Genomic DNA, 22,992 nt, shown 5'->3' with positions numbered 1-22,992 from the left:
GAATATTACTAGACCGTAATACCAATTCATGTACACAGCATTCTTCACTAAAAGGAAAAATTGTTCTCTCTGTGCTCAACGCATGACCTCCTTCTGCGTTCTCGACTAATTGAATGTACAAAAGTAAAATAGCAAGCAGATTAGCTTCTTTGCTAGAAATCGCACTTTTATTTCTTAAGGAATGTCACCGGTTTCTAATGTCTTTGCTCGAAAATTGCCTTATTCTAAACCCACTCTTCAAACATTTCCTTAACTGCTATACATCTGTAACTCAAGTGACGATTATCATTTTTGTCAACTGGGATGCCTTCCCACAACATTCCCCAAAGAAAAATGCAAATGGAACCCAAAAGCCACTATTGATTCGCGGAACTTTTGATTCAAGGTTTGGGCTGGGATGGCCGACGGAGTCCTGGAATCTGCAACACAACATATGATGTTAAAAGGCCGGCAAACAGACCCATAAATTATACGTCAAAGGACATGGCACAATTTAGTACCAAAAAGAGACCTAAACATCAGTTGGTCATTATTAAAATAGATATGAACCTGCAAATTCCCAATTTTATGCATGATATTATACAAATTTCGTTAAATACAACAACAACAACAAAGTCTTTTCTCACTGAGTGGGGTCGGCTGTATGAATCTTAGAATGCCATTGCGCTTGGTTCTGTGTTACGCCTTCTGTTAGATCCAATTACTCCAAGTCTTTTCTTAGAGTCTCTTCCAAGGTCTTCCTCTACCCCTTCGGCCCTGAACCTCTGTCTCGTAGTCGCATTTTCTAACCGGACCGTTAGTAGGTCTTCGTTTCACATGTCCAAACCACTGTAACCAATTTTCTCTCATCTTTCTTTCAATTTCGGCTACTCCTACTTTACCTCAAATATCCTCATTCCTAATCTTATCCTTTCTCATTTGCCCACACATCCAACGAAGCATTATCATCTTTTCTATTCATTTTATGTATGTGTTGGTGCTTCACCACCCAACATTCCATGCCACAAAGCATTGTTGACCTTATTGCCGTCCTATAAAATTTTCCCTTAAGCTTTAGTGGCATACGACAATCGCACAACACACCTGATGCACTCTTCCACTTCATCCATCCAGTTTGTATTCTATGGTTGAGGTCTCCTTCCAACTCTCCGTTCTTTTGCAAGATAGATCTTAGGTAGCAAAAGCGGTTACTCTTTGGTACTTCCTGATCTCCAATCCTCACCCCTAAATTATTTGAGCCTCCATTCACATTGAACTTGCACTCCATATACTCTGTCTTTGACGAACTTAGGCGAAGACCTTTAGATTCCAACACTTCTCTCCAAAGGTTAAGCTTCGCATTTACTCATTCCTAAGTTTCATCTATCAACACTATATCGTTTGCGAAAAGCATACACAAAGGAATATCATCTTGGAGATGTCACGTTAACTCATCCATTACCAATGCAAAAAGCTAAGGACTTAAAAATGAGCCTTGATGTAACCAGTTAGCATCTCCTATGCTTATAAGAGTTTCTTGGTCCTAAGAAAAGGGACATAGCAAGAAAAAGGATATAGCCTAAGTAAACGTCTGCGGATAGACGCATTGCCATTAATTGCAGTGTTTGTAGCAGCTTAAACGTCAGTCTTGAGTATGTAACTAAGAGCAGCCAACGGCACTTCGTCCTTCTCTGTATGACCTAAGCAAGCTATCCTATTGTTTTTCATTCTGAAGCCTATGTTTCTTGGATGGTTTCGAAGGGGAAGAGTCCAAGAGAGAAGAGTAAGGGTAGGTGATTGGAGGAAGAGGAGAGTTTAGTGGAATGAGAGGAAGAGCGAGATTCACAGGTAGAGCGTTCTCTCGTACAAAGAAAATTATTTATTAATTTATTTTCTGAACGTCAGACGCATTCACAACTATTAGATGGTGGCTATCTAAGGGCTAAAATGTGTCCATATGTGGCTCCTGAACTGGACGAACATATTTAAGGGTGGGACTCTGAATTTTGAAGGAATCAGAAAAGTTTCACGAATCAAAAATACCAAATACAACCTATCTCCATATGTTATAAATTATAATTTCTATCAGGATGTGCATACCTCAACTCCACGAGGGCCTATGCGATTACGGGATATAAAATTAGTTACTAGCGTTGCAAATTCATCAGGTACATCTTCCTGTACAAATATGGGACATCAAAGTTCTAGTTAGCTTCTACGGATTAGAAAGAGTAATATTTTAGAAGACAAAAAAAATCCATGGAAGATAAACAGAATACATACTTGTATGGCATGCCCAGTATGTCTGATGACAACCATTTGGAACTTCCCTTGCATTTGACCAATTGTCAGAGCTCTGTAACAAAAGAAAGAAAAACCCAGCCCACATCATTCCTTGAAAGCAGTCATGGTTCTTGACCCAAATAAATTCGATCATAGCAAGCAAGCACGGACAAAAGATAACCGAGGAAATAGAAATATTCCATTAGCATGGAAGTGCCAAAAACTATCACTTACACGCAAATCACAAATATAAGGTTATCTACCTAACCAGCCGATCAGTGCTATAACATTGTGTTTGTATGATATGTCTACACAAGGATAGTCACATAGCAGCAAGTAATATCAAAATATTGTCTAATTAAATACCGTGTATAACATGCAAAATAAAGTGGATACTTAACTCCAATAAGAGCATTTGACAAGACGATATCACAAATATGGACTTGAAGGTTTTCCACATTTTTTTATTTTAATACGAAATAAAAGGGAAATTACAATCGTTTTATGAAATTTTCCAATACACTTGTATACAAGTTTCAACAAACCTCAAATCTTTCTCTTTTTCAACCCAAAAATACACTTTATAAATTACACAATTCATGTTGGTAAGACAATGTGAGGAAATTGCTTATATCTGTTTGTGTGTATGCAAAACGTTAAAAGTAGATGCCCTCCCGTTCATGAAGATTTCCTTTCCTAGTTTGTCATGTGTCAAAAATTAAACCCATAGTGGGACCCAAATCCTAAACCGCTACGCATGCCATAAATGTGTTAATGTGCATACCATCTGCAAACAGTCAGAGTGTGATAACATAGAACATCTCTAAAGATTGTGTCATCACAAAATCGATATGATTAGACAGCATCATACTGATACTTTTTATCAAACAAGGATTTCATTAAACTATATGAGCAGATTATTCTGGCAAGTCAAATGGAAAGAACCTGTCTAGTCGGTCTGTTCCAGCTAACAGCAGGATCTTTGGAACGGGAGATGACAAAAACTTTTCTGAAAGGCCTTCATACCTGTATTTGAGTAAATATATTCAACAGGAAATGATTTATGACACAAAAGTCAAACCAAACACAATGAGTAAAAGCATCTCCATGTATGATACTTAAATGAGCTTTATCACTATGCTACCATGGCTATCAAATATTATGAGACATAAGGATAGCTCAAAGTGATGCAGTTTCATTTACATCTCTAACTCCTCTATCCAAACCCAACTAGTGTAAATCTGAACAATATTGGTATGCGGGCCTGTTCGGCAAGGCTTCTCGAAGTGCTAAAAGAGCTTTCAGATAGCCAAAAGTATTTTTGATAGCCTTTAATGGAAAATTTAAAATGCTTTCTAAGTTGTGCACTTTTCAGTGATTTCAGGAGAAGCACCAGGTGATTTTTTATGGAAATTTCCTAAATGCTTCTACTGAAAGTGTTTCCTACAGAAGCACCCTGAATCAGTCATATGAACAGGTTGTAACAAGAAGCAAGCCATGCTACATTCTTGATGCAGCAACCAAACAAGAAAACTGCACACAAGTATGCAGAATGAAATGTTCCAACTCATAAATGTTACATAGATGCGGGCAAGTCTGGTTTCAACTGAAATACGCACAACATGTAGTGACATGGACCCTGACCATTTGCCAAATTTTAAATGGATTAACAAGTAGTTTGAACATACCAGCTTTTCCAATATTGTTCTGTTTCTTCAAGTCGTGCTCTATAAATGTAACTGCAGAACAATACCAAAACTGTGCCTGTTATGTACAGGAATAAGATTAACAGAGACTTGACAAAAGGAATACAACAATGGATCATGGGAGTGGATAAATTATCATAATTTGCTTACAGGAATTGTAAAAGAGCAGTTACTAAAATACTTACCATTTCTTTGAATCATCATACTTTAATGTGGAAGGTATTGACACCCGAGCAGACTCAATGTTTCTTAAAGACCCTCCCCTCATACTCCATTCAATCTACAAAGGAATAAATTTTCAGTTTCAGCATAACAACTCATCTCCGTCCGTTACCATTTTCATAACATGTATATTAAGGAAGCCATTTGGTTCTGACAAATTCCATTTTCCTTGTTTGCCCAACAATTTTATTCCACATTACTTTACTTCCCTTGAACATGAAAAAGTATAATAAATGCTTATGATCGTCCATGGATTTTAAATAGCTTTACTTCACATTGTAGCCCGGCATACCAAACGAGCAAAAAATGTAATTTTAAGAGTAGAGTCCACAATAAAACAGAAGGGGAAACTTCAATATCCTCCTTGAAGTTTGGGGCCAATTCCAGTGTCCACGTTTGACCTTTTTCTCTTTGGTGCTAAGAGGATGCTAACCTTTACATTTAATTTGACCACTGTTTCCCCTAAACTAAGTAAAATTTCGAAATGCCCTTTTCCTCAACCAAATCTGTTAATAGATCGTTATGCATGTAACACGCTCGTGATTTTCCATGGAAAAAATGGTAATTAGCAAATAAAACAATAAAACTGGTATCTTCCAATGCCCTACATAGCCTAGGAACTGCTGGCACTGACATCTGCAGCACCATCAGCATTGCCACGAGATGAAATCAAATGAAAGATATTTGAAAATAGAAATTTCCGCTGTAAAAGTTGACAAAGGTGATCACCACAAGAACATGATTACGTCCAATCGTATTCAATGGGACTGGAATGGACTACATTTATAGTAGAGGATGTGTGCAGAAACCGGTTTTAGAACCAGTTGTTGGAATAATAATCTGCACTGTAGGACTAATGCGCAACAGTGGATGTGGAGCTCATGTTAGTTTTGAGTTCTTAAAAGTTTTAAGTCTTTTTGTTTTTAATTCATTAATCTAACATTTTTTTCCTGAAAGTCAGAAAAAAATTGCACAAATGTAATTGAATGGATTTGGTTGGCAGGAAGATTTAATGTTTAGGCTCTACATTAATCAAACCGGAGGCCAAGAAGAAATTGGTATTGACCCCTAAGTTCAAGGGTGCCCTTTGATATATTACTTTAAAAGCCATATATGCCTTGATCACATTTACATATGTGCATCCTGGCAATAAGAATCTTTGTATTAATTTGTTTATCTTCTAGTGTGATGCCCTAATTGCAGTGCAAGTTTTGAACAAAATTGTGCTTCAAGCCACTCAAGCACACGAGAACGTAAACAAAAGTCAGGAATTATTAGGGTTTGAAGACATTGTAGGTACCGCTTTTTCAATGCTTGAAAAATGCTGCACCCTGCCTGATAGGATTTTCTGCATATGAACCAATGAAGCCAAAGCTGTACCCTGAAATGTTCACAAATGCCAGTGTAATTTGACTGCATGTATGCCACTAAAGGTAACTAGTCTCAAACAAATCTGAGATACTAATTTGTCAGTAACCAAACCTCTACAACATCAACAACAACCAGCCCAGCCAAACTAGACAATGCTTTCCTTGCAGCAATGTGCACAGCAACTGACCCTCCCATACTGTATGACAGTGACATAAGTCAACAATGATTAATGTGAAAATTAGGAACACCGGGTATCCTTAGAGATTCATGGAAGTTAAAAAAAATTAGTAAATAAAGCTTAAGAAAATGAAATTGGGATTATCATTGATATGATCTTCTACAAAAAATTCACCAATAATATGCAATTGTCTATTCCTGCAACCAATAGCAGTATTGTGATAATGAGCTACAGATTAATGATGATGAATGGAGCTTATGTGTTTCGAACTTTCAAGCCCAAAACATCAGGAGTTCTTCATAAATGTGGTAATGTAAGTTGTCAAACAGAGGAAAACCCACAAATTGATTACTGTGATCGTTTTGATACATTTCGTAAGTGTTAAATTCACTTCTCTCAAGACACACGCCGGAACCAAAGGTAATGTACTGCAAAAATTTCAATGGAAACTAAATCATTAAAAAACTACAAACCTGTGGCCAACAAGCACAATTGCAGGAGGGGAATCTCCATACATTGCTTTCACAACAGCTACAACATCATTGCACATAGTCTGCACATAAGAGAACTACCATTTAGTTGACTGGATACTTACAGAGGAATCACAGCTTAGAAGAGCAAATCATAATTTACGTTTAACAATCCAATTTTGACCGCATTTACCTCAATAGAAAGATCGGTATCATTTTCAGTAGTTGATTTTCCATGTCCTCTCAAGTCCATGGCAACTACCCGAGCTTTCTCCTTAATTTTACTTGCTGACAAGGCAAATGAGAGCCTGCGCAAATAAATCATGTAATCTACCATAGCATAACAGATTTTCAAAGTATCCAAGCATAAAAATAAATACAATGTGCCGATCAAACTTAAACAGATGCGTGGAAAAATGTTAGCATTCAATATTCATGAAACTATGGGCTTATTCAAATTAAGTAAACCACAAAAAAGAGTTTATTACAACAAAATGTGATTGCTTTCAAACTTCCCTGAGTTTATTATAACAGATGTTTCAGCTCAACCTGAACAACTGAAACCTGAAAAACCAAATATTCATTCAAACATACCCTGAGTAACCACCTCCGTGTAGACAGAACACAACTGGTCCCTCCGTTCCTGCCGTGTATACATGAAAAACCTGAAACAACAAAAGGGTAAGCACATTTGAAGATCATAAACACGTAGTGGAATCAGAAAATTCACAATTCTACACAGACAGACTCACATCATTCGAACCCAGAATGCTGATATCATCCTCTGTGTCGAAATACTCCTTCCAATCCAAAGCTGAGTACTTTTCTGAACTAGTCCTGAAACAACAACAGCAAGTGAAAAAGCATTATTATGACGCTCTCGAGACCCAGAAGTTGAAATTAGAATTGTTGAAATGCAGGGAGGCGAGTTGAGAAGAACAACTCACTGAGTGGGAGGGCGATCGGGACGAGAGGCAAAGGCAGAGAGAGGTCGGGGTTGTGGTGGTGGTTGTTGTTGTTGGTCTTCGAGTGTGTCCTCCGGAAGCGAGGTGAGGTTTGAAGAATCCATGGCTGGAAGATCGACTCGATCGCTGAGGTCAGTGTGGGACGAAATGAAAACCGGGCCAAACGCAATTTCCCGTCCGAAGCGCCGGTGGCTGATTGCTTTCTCTGTTTTTTACGGTTTCAACCTTTTATGACAAACTTATAAAGTTCAGAAATTATGAACTCTTAAAATTATGGGAATTTTAACGAAAAGCACCAGTACTGTTCATTTTAATGAAAAATCACATTTTTACACTAAAAAGTCAATCCTGGTACTATTCACTTTACCCTTTATTTTGTCCTTATCATTAAAACTCAAAGGTTTTCAAGCCATTTTCATTAGTTTTCCTTAAAATTATTCGTGGTCAATTTATTGAACTTCATGCTTACAATCAAAATCGTTTATATTATAAATCACCTTATAAAGATCATCTCTGCAAAAAATATATTAAAACTAAGGTTGTTTAGTCATCAAACTGTATAAAAACAAATGAACGAAATTGGTAAAAGTATTACAAACCTTCTATGTATTTGCTAGAATAGTCATCAAACTGTATAAAAACAAATGAACAAAATTGGTAAAAGCATTACAAACCGTCTATGTATTTGCTAGAATAGATTGACTAAACAACCTTCATTTTAATTCATTTTTGCTCATGATCTTTACAGTGTGATTGATAATATGAATTACTTTAATCATAAGCAGAAAACTCTATGATTCAAATACTAAGAGTTTTGAGTATGAGTTCCTACTCATCTTTGAATAGCCAAATAATGTTCCATTTTTATCTTTCATGTATTCTTATTCATTTTTAGTCATCGACTTTTTCAATTTTTTTTTTTTTGGTCATTGACTTTTTTGTTTCTTCAATTCATTTGATTCAAAAAACTCAGAATCTAATGCAGTCGAATAACTCATCTTTGGCAGACATACTCAATTTTGGACTTCTACACCTCCCACCCTTCCTATTAGGGCTAGAAAAAATTCCCGAATTTCCCAATCCATACCGAACCCAAACCGAAATTATCTCGAAATTTCCCGAAATTTTCGGTTTGGTTATTATCCCGAACCGCCCAGTTCGGTTTGGTATTCGGTCTAGCATTTGTGGATTTCGGTTTTCCCAAACCGAACCGGCAAGGATTCGAACCCCTAATCTCCCCTTGGAGAATCATGGAACTTCACCACTGAGCCAACTCTCAATTTGTCAAATTATAATACATAAAATATATTTATATGTTTAATAACTATTAGTTACTCATACTTTAACATTTTCATTAACCCTAGCCGCCTACCATTTCCCATTTATGCAATTTCATCTCTCTCCTCTCGATTTCAATTTTTAGAGTTGCATCTTCTCTCTCAAACTCTCTCTTTCTCTCGGTGGTTTTGCCACCAACACTTGACTCACCAGCTTTATCTCCTTTCCTTTCACTCGCTTCTTTCTCTCTCGACTCTCCTTTCAGCCATATGGTATTACTTTTTGCAGGTTCTATCATGCCTTCCAAATTGTTCTACCAATTTAAAACTAAGTCATATTCTATTCCCTTAAAGAGTTGGAATTTATGGTGCAACTACTGCAAACTGGGGATTTGGAGGAAGCTTGGGTATCTTGTTTTTGAATTAGGGCTCGAATTAAGGATTTACAAATTGGGGATTTGTCTTTGTTTTGGTTTGATTTGGGATCCTAAAATACCGAAATGTTTTCGAGAATTCCGAAAATTGGGAAACCGAAATTTCGGTTTCGGTTTCGGTATTCATAATCTTGTCCTGAAAGAGTTCGGTTTAGGAATCGGTTTGTGCTTTTTGGTTCAGTATCCCATACCGAACCACCCCTACTTCCTATGCACAACACAGCAAATGTGGGGGCACTTGTGGAGGCAAAAATAATATAGAGAATCCAGGAGGTGACATGTGAACTTTTACCCGTAAATGATAAGAATGCCCTCATTAAATTAGTGTACCCTAAATTGTTCCATGCCCAATCCCACCCTCAAGAAGACCTAACGTGTTGAATACAACTTCTCTGTCATATCCCGGCCCGAGCCCCCACCACATCCCGGGCTCGACTCCGCCGTAGCACGATATTGTCCGCTTTGGGCCCCAACCATACCCTCACGATTTTGTTTCTGGGAATTCACGAGCAACTTCCTAGTGGGTCACCCATCATGGGATTACTCTCGCGCGAACTTGCTTAACTTCGAAGTTCCTACGGAACATGAAGCCAATGAGCTCCCAATTTATGGTGCCAACAAAAGCTTCATCAATGAAGGGCAACTATAACTCGTAGAAAGCTTCACACACTCTTGATCAAGACTGTTCGAAGCAAATTCAATTTATATGGTTCATCCAAACCTTCGACTACTACAAGGTGTGGCTTGCATCACAATCTCTTGCTCAACAGTGTGGAAGCAAAATTTGTATATGTTGTCTTTCCCACATTTTCAAATTTCTAAAATTCCCAAAAAAAAAAACAAAAAAAAAAAAAGGAAATTGGGAAATTCAACAAAGCTTCATCAATGGAGGACAACTACAAATTCTCAAAAGCTTCACACTATCTTGATCAAGATAGTGTGAAGCAAAATCAATTCATGGTACCCAACAAAAGCTTCAATTCCAAAGCTTCACCTACAAAGCTTCAACTCCAAAGCTTCACCTACAAAAGCTTCAACACAAAAGCTTCACCCACAAAAGTTTCACCCACAAAAGCTTGACCCACAAAAGCTTAACCCACAAAAGCTTGACCTACAAAAGCTTCACCCACAAAAGCTTCACCAACAAAGTAGGGGTGGGCGCGGTGCGGTTTGGTGCGGTGCGGTTTGGTGCAGTTCAATTTTGAAGCCAAAACCGAAATGAAACCAAACCGTTCGGTTCGGTGCGGTGTAGTTTCAAATGGTTTCGGTTTGGTTTTTGAGAAAAAAAATGTACAATTTAAAATATACACCTATTTATGCATAAGACGGTCTTATTTTCCTCGTATATTAATTAATGAATATGCAGTAAAATTGCATAAAAAACAACAGCAAAAACTGCACCAAAATTGCACAAAATTGCACCAAAAAATAATGCAGCAAAACAGCATAAAAAACAGCACCAAAACAGCACCAAAAACAGCACCAAAACTGCACCAAAACTGCACAAAACAGAACCAAAAATCTGCACCAAAAGTGCCAGCTAACTTGTACCAAACTTGTACCAAAACTGCAACAAATGACAACTACTAAAATTGAGACAACATCCAATGCATCAAAGGATTTAAACTTTAAATCCTTATGCATCACATCTACTAAAATTGAACTTGATTACCAATCACAATACTTTATAACCCAATTGAAAGGTTAAGTTTGCCATAATACAAACCTATAAGTTATAACCTAGTTGAAAAGTTTAAAATATAAGTTATATAACATTTATTTATTATATGGTGCGGTTTTGGTTTCGGTGTGGTTTTGAAAACCCAAAACCGAAACCAAACCGTTTTGTGCGCCGCAGTTCTGTTTGAAACTGAAACCGTTTCAAAACCGCAAAATCAAACCGTTTGGTGCGGTTTGATTCGATTCGTGTTTTGGTTTCGGTTTTTGGTTCCAAGTGCCCACCATTACTACAAAGCTTCAACACAAAAGCTTCACCTACAAAAGCTTCACACACTCTTGATCAAGATAGTGTGAAGCAAAATCAATTCATAGTACCCAACAAAGCTTCAACCTCAAAGCTTCACCTACAAAGCTTCAACATCAAGGCTTCGCCTACAAAGCTTAAATATATATATATATATATATTTTTTTTTCGGAAATTCCAAAATTCGAAAATTCAGAATTTCGAAATTTTGAAAAAAAAAAAAAAATTTGTCAAGCCTCTTATTCTTTGGGCCTAACAACTTTCATAACACATATATGTGAATAAGGAGTTTTGGGCTACCACTTAGAAAGGAAAATGGTGAAGTTTTGTTAATTTAGAAGCTTGGCTACTAGCAAGACACCTCATTCGTCAACTCCCTCGACCGGAGACTTGGGGGACTCCTACCATATGCTACTGCACCTTGATACTCGGAAGTCTCACGACCACTCAGTGACTTGGATTTTTCAAGTCTCCAACCGAGAAGTTTTCCTCACTCGGGAAATTAAGGGAACACTACCTCAACCTACATGCTTCACTCACAAAGCTTCAACATACAAGCTTCAACAAAAGAAAAAATTCAAAGAACTTAGTGAATGAGACTTTGGTGTATTTAACACAATACGTTGAAATGAAGCAAAGCTTATTTATTGATATCTCCAATAAGTTACAAATATGTATATATACATGAGTCAAAATAAACAAACAAGAGGGAGCCTTCACAAAGGTTGTTTAGGAGAAGTCTCAGCAGTCGGTAGAGCCCCAGAAAGAAAAGGCACCGAAGGGTGATCATTCGGAGCCTCAGTACTGGACAGAACCCCAGAAGGAGGAGGCATCAGAAGTTGATCATTTAGAGCTTCATTACGCGGTACAGCCCCAGAAGACGAAGGCAATAAATGCCTTTGGAACAAACCCACAAACCTCTGATGATCAAGTAAAATATGACCATCAGATTCCTGCGTCTGGTCAAGCTTCCTCTTCATGTTTTTAGCATAGTCATGTGCGAGCCTGTGCAACTGTTTATTCTCATGCTTGAGCCCTATAATATCCTGTTTGAGACTTATCATTTCAGCCGCCAATGATTCAACTTGGCGGGTTCGAGCAAATAGGCGTTGGCCCATATTAGACACAGAACCTGCACACTGAACACTGAAAGCCAGGGAATCCTTAACAGCCAACTCATTAGACCGTTTGGAAAGTCGTCTGTATCTTTGGGAGTGAGAAGGTTCCTGGCCACCACCGCAGCGTTCATATCATTCTTCATCACAGAGTCTCCAACGGTAAGAGGACCAGTAGGGGATAAGAAGGATAGGCGCCATATGTTGTCTTGAGGAGACATAGCTGCCTCTTCACCAAAGTTCAAGTCAAAACGACGGTCGGATGGGCCAGACATTTTCAGAAATGATGAAGGAGAAATGAGATCTAATAAATCTCTGAAGTACAAAAATAAGGGGAAAATTCTTACAAGCAATAACTCTCTGAATGTACTTCTTGCACACAATTGGTGCCCTTATAAAAGAAAGGGCAACATGGCCGTTGGTTAAAAAATCGAAGAGGCACCACTCTCTGGATTTTGAAGAGGCATCACTTTCCACACGCAACATTAGCTCCTCGGGTACCATAGATAACTTTGCCAAAAATCTTTGACAAAGTTTAGACACGTGAAGCTTGCAGCTCCCACTACATTGCTATGACTAAGAAGGGTAAATGAATAGCAAAGAAAGGGCAACATGGCCGTTGGTTCAAAAATCGAAGGGGCACCACTCTCCGGATTTCGAAGAGGCACCACTTTCTACACGCAACATCAGCTCCTTGGGTACCACAAATACCTTTGCCAAAGATCTATGACAAAGTTTAAACACATAAATTTTGAAGGTCCAGCTACCTTACTATTACCCACAAGGGTAAAGGAACAGCACCACTACTTGATAACTGGAAAGTTCAAATGTGTGTCAACCTCTGTGCGCTGTGGCAAGGCAGACTGGCAAAAATGCCCAACCTTTACTCACATTCGAGAAAACACTCCCAACAAGATTGCTTGCTCAAAAATCGAAGAGGCATCACTCTTCGAATCTCGAGAGCCAAACTCCCAACAGGATTACTTGCTCAAAAATCGAAGAGGCACCGACTTCCAAATCTCGAGAGCCAGACTCCCAACAGGATTACTTTCTCGAAAATCAAAGAGACACCGCTCTCTGAATCTCAAGAGCCAGACTCCCAGCAGGATTGCTTGCTCAAAAATCGAAGAGGCACCGCCATCCGAATCTCGAGAGCCAGACTCCCAACAGGATTACTTTCTTCAAAATCAAAGAGACACCGCTCTCTGAATCTCAATAGCCAGACTACCAGCAGGATTGCTTTCTCAAAAATCAAATAGGCTCTGTTCTCCGAATCTTGAGAGCCAGATCCCCGACAGGATTGCTTGTTCGAAAACCGAAGAGGCACCGCTCTTTGAACTTCGAGAACCTGATTTCCTTGGATAAAGCTTGTCTGCAATCTTCACACGCATCATTAGCTTTCCAGATACCACAGACGACTTTTTCAAAATGCTCTGACAAAGTTAAAACACGTGAAGTTTGCAGCTCCCACTATATTGCTATGACCAAGAAGGGTAAAGAAATAACATTACTACTTGTTGTTAGGGAGACTCTTATATATGTCGACCTCCATCCTCAACGGACAGGAAGACTTGCAAAAATGCTCAACCCTTCCTCATATATGAGAGGGCATTCCCAACAAAGCCTCTCGAAATACTCAGCTTTCTTTCCCCCCTGATAATACCTCTGCAAACAAGCTACACCAAAGCAAGAATATCTCATATCATTAGGGTTAAAAGCAAGAGTATCCCATATCATGCTTTTTCCCTGTCTTTTCCTTTGGCCTTGTTCTTACCTGCAAGACAATGAGAAAGAGAGCAATCAGTCAGCACTTGGAATCAAGCTTCTAGTCAGGAACTGACTGCCTGGAACCCCTTGTCTGATTACTTACATGGCATTGCTCTCGAGTACTCACCTTCAACATCTTATGCTTTCAGAGAAGATACCACATCTGCCTGAGGAACAGATAGGGCAAGTGAGAAGGATACAAGGAAGCATGTGGAGACAAGCGTAACAGAACACGTGCCGATACATCCACTACTTTGTCAACAACAAAAGTATCACATATCATCAGGGTTGAACGTACTCTAGATTTGATGGACTTGTTTTGACCCTCAAATTCTTGAGTCGGCCTTATACTCTGGAGGAAACCAGAAAACCCTCCAGCCCAGTTCAAGAATAAGCATGTGGAAAGTTACTTCTTTAAAAGCAAAAGTATCTCATATCATCTATTCTCCTTTTTCTTCTCTTTATCCTTCTTGCTGCCTGCAAGATAGGGAGAATGAGAACAATCAGCTGGAACTCGAAATCAAGCTTCTGATATGGTATTGATTGCTTGGAACTCTGATTGCTTACCTTGTCTGTCACCTCTTTCGGCAAATCTCCTAGCTCGGCGATTTGGGGGACTCCTACTACATGGTTTGTATCGCGCTTGACCAAGCCTAAAACTACAAGTAAGCTTCCAGTCAAATTGATACATTACCTTGTGCATCTTCACCGGTTAAAGATACCACCCCTGGATGGAGGAAAAGTACTTCCAGAGAAGATGACACATCTACCTATGAGACAGATAAGGCAAGTGAAAACGATACTACACTTCGGTACTTAGAAGTTTCGTGATTACTCAGCGGCTTGGATCTTGCAAGTCCCCAACCGAGGAGCTTCCCTGACTCGGGAACTTAGGGGAGCACTGTTTGTACCATACTTGACCAATCCCGAAACTACCGAGCACCGGTCAACGTTATACTGTCAAGGACCCATAAGAGTTTCCCTCCAACCAGGAGGCCAATCACAGAGTGACACGTGTCGATATCATAAGCCAATCATAGCGCGACACGTGTTAACGTCGGAAGCCAATCACAACACGACACGTGTCAATGTCAGAACAAGGCTAGAAACTCTCTTCTATAAAAGGAGATCATTCTCCCACAATATTTCCTAATGTCATTTGTACTAAATCATTCACTTGTACTCACTAAAGGAGAGCTTGAACCTATGTACTTGTGTAAACCCTTCACAATTAATGAGAACTCATCTACTCCGTGGACGTAGCCAATCTGGGTGAACCATGTACATCTTGTGTTTGCTTCCCTGTCTCTATCCATTTACATACTTATCCACACTAATGACCGGAGCAATCTAGCCAAGGTCACAAACTTAACACTTTCTGTTATACCAAAGTCCTCACTGATTTTATGCATCAACAGTATCGATAACGGTGTATCACCAGGGATCTATAAATCAATTCTATCACTATTCTTTAGCCATCATTATTAAACTTTTTGAGATTTGAAATCAGAAATAGTTTTGGTTCCTTGGCAGTGTCCGTTAGAATACCACCTATTAGAATTCCTACGAAGTCTACTCTCGTCAAGATTCCAGAAATGTATGGAGTGACAATGTGGTGCTACAGGGGTAGCACTCAATGGAAGAACATCTTGGGACAATCACTTTTGGTCCCTGATAACACTATTCTTACGAAACGCACTAGTGGACATTCCGGGTCGAGGTGTGTCATTCTCCAACCTCTCATGTCTATAGGAAGGAGAAAAATCAAATGTATTAAAGATAAGATTAATAACCAGATCATATCTTTGAAGCTTTTTTTATTGAAGGCTAACTCAATCAAGCAAAGAATCACAATCAAATCTAATCAGGGATTTTACGAGATAATTTCAAGATATTATTAATTAAATAATATCTTCAGGATAATCCTCTCCTCCATTCAAAAGATGACACGCCTTGGCCAACTGCATGTCAATGCATGGCAAGGAAAAGACTACACATGTGGCTGGTTATCTTCTAATGGATACCCCATTCTCCACCAAATTCTCTTAAGCTTTTGCTACGCCAATTAAGCCTAAAGCTCTTTTTTTTTCTTAAAAAAAAAAAAAAAAAAAAAAAAAAATTTAGGCATCTAAAATCCATTGGTTAAACCCTCTCACCCCTTCGTGGGCTCGTGGCTTTGGTCATTGATAAAAAAAATGTAGGTACAAATTCATCAAGATGGAAAACGCCAGAGGACTTTTGCTACCAAAATTATGAACAATGATTTTTTTTATTTTTTATGTTTGAGCAACTGCCAAACTCTTGACTTCGGTGGATGATTATTTTGGTTTGCATTCATTCTTGAACGTTATAGTTGTTTTGGTTTGCTACTTAGTACTACGGTCAAGTAACATTTTCATTTTCTTTGTAAGTGAGAGGTCTTAGATTCGATTTTTGCCAGAGAAGAATTTGAACCACATGATTGCTAGACCATTATGAGACTTAGCCACCCCTTGTTTTTAGTGTAAATAATATCGTTTGTTAAAATAAAATAAAATAAAATAAAGGCAATCCTACTGCAACATAGGCTCCAAATGGCTTTTTACTCTTACACGTTCATGAATGAGAAAAATGTAAAATATTTTACAGTCAAATCCCCTTACGAACATAGACGTCGGAAGGCTTATCTTACAAATTAAAGTATCCACTAAGAGGGTGGGGGAGTGGGCTAATCTTTACAATGGTATTGCCATAATAATGTGGTTTAACTTTGGTTTTGGCGAGAATCGAACTTAAAACCTCTCACTTACAAATGAAGAAAAATACCACTACAGCGTAATATTAGACCTTACAATGGTCTGCGCTTGTCAGAAATATCATATTTTGATCCCATGATTAAGAAAATGTCGGAAAAATCCTATTCATGTATATGCAAGTGTATCGGTTTCAATCTCATTAAAAATACTTCAACTCAACGAGTGAACGGATCGTTAGATTTTAACCCAAAAATAAATGGTTAAAATTTACAACCCAACCCAGCCCACTCAAATTCGGTTTGGTTGGTCGATAAACCCACTAAAAACCCACCCCTACACCAAATCTTCATACTCATGCTTCTTGACCCCTTCGTTTAGGGCCTACATGCCAGTGTTATTTTTCCTTCGTGTTACTGTTCTTTTTGAGCCTCTTTGTTGATGATTGTCGCTCTTCTCGCTCTTTAGAGTTTTTACTTATTAATAATTTACAACGTCAACAACCACCACCAAACCTTATCCCACCAAGTGGAGTCAGTATACATCCGAGCGCGCCACTGAATTTTACTTGATAGTAATTTGAAATCAAATCATTGAAAACTACAAACACATGCAGCATTTCAATATTCCAAAATCCACTTGACTACCTAGGCAAGTCAAATAAGACCGTATACAAAATGTCATAAAAGTACAATGCAGGTCTCATTTCTTGTATCCCATATTTGCTTCTCATTAATACTCGTCCTCCTCATCATCGTCATCGTCATCTTCCTCCTTGTCATCATCATCGTCATCGTCCTCCTCGTCATCATCATCGTCATCGTCCTCCTCGTCGTCCTACAATGATCAATAAGAAATGCAAGATCTCCAAATGTGATTACCATTTACAAACAAGCTACAAAATGTAACACAGACATGTTGACAATTATTCACTGAAACACAAACCAAAGACAAGGCCAATATTGACCGCATGAAATAGATGCCAAATGGAGTAAATATAAAGATAAAATCAATAGAGGCCACACCATGCCCTTTACCTTTTCAATATTTTCCATCGTTACTCCTTTATCTTTTGAGGCTTGAGCAGCTTTCACCTCAGCATGTCTCATACGCTCCTTCAGTTTGGACCTATAATATCGCAACCAAAGTCGAGGAATTACAACGCTTCATACAAAAGGAAGGCACCATCCATTTAATGAAAGAAAAGAAAAAGCAACAGCCACCTGAAATCTTTGTTCAGACTATTTACAACTGTTGCTACAGCTAATCCTCCACCAAATCTGGCAGTAAAATCCTTCTTGATTTGATCGAGCAAGGCAAGAGGAATTTTTCGACCCATAGCCTTAGCTGCAACCACACAGTATGCTGCAGCACCCAAATGGTGTAGTTAGTTCAGCTATATGCATACATGCATCGTAAAGTAAAAAGACATGTGCGACTAGACAAGCTTGGCTATCAAGAAAGCAACTGGTAATAACCAATGAGATTCTAATTATATATGTTAATAAACCAAAAGAGGGCCACAAAGGAAAGAGACGAGAGAAACAAAATCAAATTAATAGAAGTGTAGACCGATCTCATACGATGGTCATAAAAAATGGAACAATACTCTTAAGCCTGTTGACTGCAAGGACCAAATGATTCAACAACCATACATTGAAACAATTTAAATGAAGTAAAAAGGAAATCAAATACATGAGCACGACCTTATCGACTGAAAAGTAGAAATCGAACACAAATACATGAGACTGAAGTTGCTATCAAGCAGGTAGTTGATCGTGTAGCCACAACCTTATTGACTGAAAAGTAGAAATCAAACACAAATATATGAGAGGAGAGGTATTACTGAAGTTGCTATCAAGCAGGTAGTTGATCGTGCAGCCGCCACAGTCGTAGGTGATCTTATTTATCGAACAGGGGAGCTCAGAGAGATAATCCACAGCCAAGCCACTGACCGTATGGTCAAATTGCAACCAATCCGCAAGAACCACCGTGCCGTGCGCCACGAAGCTATAGCTCAATGATGGAGCTTTGGATTTTCTTCTCATGCGCCACCCTCGATTCTATTCTCAAGCGACAAGAACAATATTAAACATATGAAATAGATTGGCAGAGTAAAGATAAAATGAAAATCAAAAGAGTTGAGAGAATGCCCTTTACCTTGTCAATATATTCCATCGCAACTTGTTCGTCTTTTGAGACTTTAGCAGCTACATATTCCATATGCTCCTTCAGTTTGGACCTACAAAGTTGAGGCATTAGAACACGTCGTAGAAAAGGAAAGGTGCAAGCTATTTAACAAGTGAAGGGATAAAGAAACAGCTACCCTAATTCATTGCTCAGACTATCTGCAATTAGTGCTTTAACAAATTGTGCACGACATTTGCCAAGAAAATCCTTCCTGACTTGATTGAGGAAGGCAAGAGGAATTTCTCGACCAATATCCTCATCTGCAACTACACAGTATGCTGCACCATTGAAATAGTGAAGTTAGTTCAGCTATATACATAGCGCTACAAAGCAAATTAAAAAGACATTCAGTAAAACAAATAACTAACTTATTCCGAACCCCAAAAAACAAGTTAACAATTTTTCTTTTTATTCGAAAACCAACAAAAACACGAATGACGAATTTCAATCAGCGAAATTTAGACGAGTCTTACTATCGTCTAAACCAGAACCGTAACAAAGGCACGGCAAGAGAAAGAGATATTACTGTAGCCAGAATCGATCAGGTAGTTGAAGGTGTAACCATCACCACGTTCGTAGGTGATCCTTCTCATCGAACGGTCGAGCGTCTCGAGCAAATTCAGAGCCAGGCGAGCCACATCCTCCTGATCCTGATGATTTGAGCACTCTGCAAGCATAACCGTCCTGCACATCACGAAGCTGCAGATCAACGATGGAGCCATCGATACTATTCGATTCTCTTCAAACCCTAATCATACGAGAGAGAGAGAGAGAGAGAGAGAGAGAGAGAGAGAGATAGAAAGCGACAGCGAGAGATTGAATTTCAAAACGTGTGTGAGACAAGTGACGATTTTTGAAGGGACCTATTTGTATTTGTGTTATGGTCTGGGTTACTAATGAACGGGCTTAGGTCGTTGAGGATAGGCCCAGTAGATTAGAAGCTTCCATTACTTCTTGGCCTAAATCGAATACAAACGGTCCTTGAGGTAAAAATATTAGGAATTTAAACCTTTGTGATATAATTCGTTAGTAAATTCAGTTCAATAGTAATTTTTGTAGTTAATTGTCTCTTAAATTCTTTTAAACAATGCAATTCTTGCAAAAGAACGGAGGATTGGATGGAAACTTCATTAATAAAATACAAGCTGGATGGATGTAAAATATATAGTAAAATATCAACTCAGATAATTTTTAGAGGAGGGGTTTGAGTGATATTTGGAGTTAATTTTTTTGGGTTATTCCATGAGAAGCAACACGAAATTTAGTCCATATCAGTCAACAACATGTGGGATGCCTTTTGTTAACTTTGGAGCCAAATGTGCACAAGTTTCATCTCGCATCCGGTTTTGATAACTTTGGAACTGGCCTCGTGAATTTAGCTTGTTGTAGCTGTTTGTGCGTGTTCATTTGGCCTTTTGCATTCTTGAACTGAAAGTAGAACGAATAATTTTGCAGAACTTGGATTGAAGTCAAATTTGGTCTCGTTTCTTTAGGTACGCTGATCGCAGTTCTGGTGTGCGTGTGTTGTTTTAGTTTTGGAATTGATCAACTGAAAGTAGAATGAATAATTTCTGCATCCATGAGGCTAAGGGCTGGTTTGGTATTGCTGTGCTTTGAAAAAAAGCTGCTGTGAGAATAAGCGGCTGTGCTGTGAGAATAAGCGGCTGTGAAATAAATCAGCAGAGTGTTTGGTAAATTTTTATGTAAAAGTGCTTTTGGAAAAAAAAGCAGTCTGATAGTGGGTCTTTTCATTAAAGGAGCACTGTAGTTCTGTGTGCTTTGAAAAAAAACCAGTTTTCCAAAGCTACAAATGGCAACTTCAGCTTTTTCCTTTGATTTCAGCTTATTCTCACAGCAGCTTCCAAAATAAGCCCTTTTTTTAGTTTATCAAACACCAAAAACACTTCCAGCTTTTTTTCATAGGAGCTTTTTTTAAAATCACCTCAACCCCAAACTGGGGCTAAGTCAACTATGTAGTTGTTTTTGAGTTTGGCTGGTCCCAACTGTGGGACTAAAAAGAGTCGTGTGATCTATGAGGTTTACTGATCTTTGCAGTTTCTGATGGGGGCTCTTTTGAGATTGGCTGGTCCAAAGTCTGAGAGAAATGAGTGCCATGAGATCTCTCAGAATGACACCTGCAAGAGGCAAAGAATGTCACCATGTACTTTTGAGGAGACCCAAAGACTAATTCCCAATCTTCCTGATGAGCTATCGATCCAAATTATTGCTAGATTCCCTAGAATTTGTTACTTCAATATCAGGCTGGTTTCCCGGAAGTGGAAGGAAACTGTTACTAGCTCTGAACTATTTAAATTGAGAAAAGAACTTGGTACAAGTGAAGAATGGCTGTACTTGTTGACGAAAATTGAAGAGGATAAACTTTCCTGGCATACTTTTGATCCCCTGTCAAGAAGGTGGCAGAGGCTACCTCAGATGCCCAATGTAGTTTATGAAGAAGAAATCAGCAAGAGTTCTTCTAGGTTTTCGATGTCGAATATGGTGGGCCCAAGCATCAAAATTGATCATACTATTAGAGGCTGGTTAGGGAGAAAGAACGCATTTGAACGAATGCTGTTTTGTGGTTGCCATTGGTGCTGTTGATGGATGCCTTTATGTTCTAGGTGGATTTTATGAAGCTACGACCGTGAGGTGCGTCTGGAGATTTGATCCAATTCAGAATGCATGGAGTGGAGTGACAATCATGTCGGCAAGTAGAGCCTATTGTAAGACAGGTATTCTGAATAACAAACTTTATGTTGTTGGAGGGGTTACTCGGGAACGAGGTGGATTGATCCCTCTTCAGTCTGCTGAAGTTTTTGAGCCCTCCACCGGTACATGGTCTGAAGTACCAAGCATGCCATTCTCAAGGGCTCGAGCGCTGCCCACTGCCTTTTTGACTGACATGGAAGGATATACGGGCGAGCTGTATGCCGCGCGAAGATTGAGTTGAGTTGATAAGTGGTGCACTTTGCATATATAAGCACATGCTTTACAGTAATAAGCATATATCAGAATAATGTATGTTGCCCTCGACATTGAATCTTCCTAACTTGGTGTCCATTTGAGTTGAGTTGATAAGTGGTGCACTTTGCATATATAAGCACATGCTTTACAGTAATAAGCATATATCAGAATAATGTATGTTGCCCTCGACATTGAATCTTCCTAACTTGGTGTCCATTTGCTCGATCATGTAGGCCGGTGAAAAGGAAAAAGAAAAAGATCATGTAAATTTGATTGGTTGTACAACTTTAGAACAATCCTATCAAAAGTACTTACTAGATGGTTTTACAACACAATTGGGACTGCATCTATACAAAACAAGTATGCTCATGTGCGTTTTTATTACAACTACTTTTATTAGAACTTCATTGAAACTTTTATTAAAAATATGAGTGAAGTGCTTCATGAACCAGTCCTGTAAACTGTAACTTTTAAGCTTTTCTGTCAAATCAGGCTAAAAACGCTTTTAGTCGGCAGCCGTTCCAAAACCAGTCTCAAGTCCATATTTATCACTTACTTTTCAAAATATTATCTGCCCAAGAAAACATTATCCTCAAAGTGGTTTGCCCTCCATGACTTTGATCTGAAAAGGTTAGTTTGGGTGACATTATTGACTAATTCAATAACAACGTGACAAATATTGATGTTGAGGAAACATTAAAATCAGATGCTTCCCATGAACCAAGTCACATATGGTTCAAGTCATCTTCTTTTTTTTTTTTTTTTTTTTTTTTATCAAATGATAATTTTTTTTAGATTAGATGTTAGATTAGGGAGCCAACGGGGGTTCTAACCATTGTGGTGCAAGGGCAACACTCATCACCACCACTGTGGTAGAGGGTCACTTGCAAGCACTGTTCTAAAAATCCCCGTCTAGGCGCTAGGTAGCTAACTACCGCCCCGATTCATCCCTAGGCATTTGAAATTAAGAAAGAGACCTAGATTTGCTTAGGCATCTGCATAGCCCACCCAAGTGTCCGCCTAACCCATGGATGCAAATTTCTTCTTTCTTGTTCTTGGACGAAAATGCACCTGCAAAAACAATTAACACCTTAGGTCAAGGCTGAGAGCCTCACACGCCCACGATAAATTGGGGGGGGGGGTGGATTTGGCTGAAGAACCTTTGATGCCAAAGTTAGAATTTTGAGGGAAAAGTGTTTGGAGAATTTAGAGAATTTTGCAAGATGTTTCAACATAGGTTTTGGAGAAATGAAGTGGTATTTATAGGGGTGTGGCTGGCCCCCTTTGGAGAGGTTGGAACCGGCCACATTTGATGGTTTTTGGGTATAATTGTAAGATATTATGTCACCATAATA

General features: G+C 38.7%; 2 protein-coding genes and 1 pseudogene across 4 annotated transcripts; 1 reads left to right on the top strand and 2 right to left on the bottom strand.

Annotated features, from left to right (window-relative positions):
* Nucleotides 1-145: 145 nt before the first annotated feature.
* Nucleotides 146-7,419, bottom strand: LOC126632321 (uncharacterized). The gene is made up of 13 exons (XM_050302692.1): nt 7,157-7,419; nt 6,962-7,046; nt 6,804-6,874; nt 6,403-6,517; nt 6,213-6,292; nt 5,673-5,757; nt 5,491-5,571; nt 4,154-4,248; nt 3,951-4,001; nt 3,208-3,288; nt 2,263-2,335; nt 2,080-2,157; nt 146-419 (listed from the first exon to the last, which is right to left on the bottom strand). The coding sequence occupies exons 1-13, from the start codon at nt 7,276-7,278 to the stop codon at nt 381-383; spliced, it is 1,056 nt and encodes a 351-aa protein (XP_050158649.1). The 5' UTR covers nt 7,279-7,419; the 3' UTR covers nt 146-380.
* A 9,622-nt stretch (nt 7,420-17,041) lies between these two features.
* On the bottom strand, nt 17,042-19,517 carry LOC126633172 (uncharacterized). 3 transcript variants are annotated; one of them, XM_050303724.1, is made up of 7 exons: nt 19,200-19,516; nt 18,810-18,951; nt 18,644-18,725; nt 18,330-18,546; nt 17,707-17,848; nt 17,521-17,611; nt 17,042-17,320 (listed from the first exon to the last, which is right to left on the bottom strand). In XM_050303724.1, the coding sequence occupies exons 1-7, from the start codon at nt 19,393-19,395 to the stop codon at nt 17,216-17,218; spliced, it is 975 nt and encodes a 324-aa protein (XP_050159681.1). In that variant the 5' UTR covers nt 19,396-19,516; the 3' UTR covers nt 17,042-17,215. The 3 variants fall into 3 exon arrangements, with proteins under 3 accessions (XP_050159681.1, XP_050159682.1, XP_050159680.1); XM_050303725.1 differs by having other exon boundaries at nt 17,042-17,281; nt 17,509-17,611; nt 19,200-19,515; XM_050303723.1 differs by having other exon boundaries at nt 17,259-17,611; nt 19,200-19,517.
* Nucleotides 19,518-20,657: 1,140 nt separating this feature from the next.
* Nucleotides 20,658-21,731, top strand: LOC126632833 (F-box/kelch-repeat protein At1g22040-like; annotated as a pseudogene).
* Nucleotides 21,732-22,992: the final 1,261 nt, after the last annotated feature.

Source organism: Malus sylvestris, chromosome 8 (genome assembly GCF_916048215.2).
Source record: "Malus sylvestris chromosome 8, drMalSylv7.2, whole genome shotgun sequence".
Taxonomy (NCBI): domain Eukaryota; kingdom Viridiplantae; phylum Streptophyta; class Magnoliopsida; order Rosales; family Rosaceae; genus Malus; species Malus sylvestris.
The sequence above is the reverse complement of the archived record's forward strand: the minus strand, read 5'-3'. Positions and strand labels throughout refer to the sequence as shown.

Excerpts from the sequence above, each read along its gene's own strand:
- LOC126632321 (XM_050302692.1), bottom strand. The coding sequence starts at position 7,278 with ATGGATTCTTCAAACCTCACCTCGCTTCCGGAGGACACACTCGAAGAC. Across the intron at positions 6,875-6,961 it reads GCATTCTGGGTTCGAATGAT|GTTTTTCATGTATACACGGC; the intron begins GTGAGTCTGTCT and ends TTGTTGTTTCAG. Across the intron at positions 3,289-3,950 it reads GAACAATATTGGAAAAGCTG|GTATGAAGGCCTTTCAGAAA; the intron begins GTATGTTCAAAC and ends ACTCAAATACAG.
- LOC126633172 (XM_050303723.1), bottom strand. The coding sequence starts at position 19,395 with ATGGCTCCATCGTTGATCTGCAGCTTCGTGATGTGCAGGACGGTTATG. Across the intron at positions 18,952-19,199 it reads CCTGATCGATTCTGGCTACA|CATACTGTGTAGTTGCAGAT; the intron begins GTAATATCTCTT and ends TCAATGGTGCAG. Across the intron at positions 18,547-18,643 it reads CGATGGAATATATTGACAAG|AATCGAGGGTGGCGCATGAG; the intron begins GTAAAGGGCATT and ends GCTTGAGAATAG.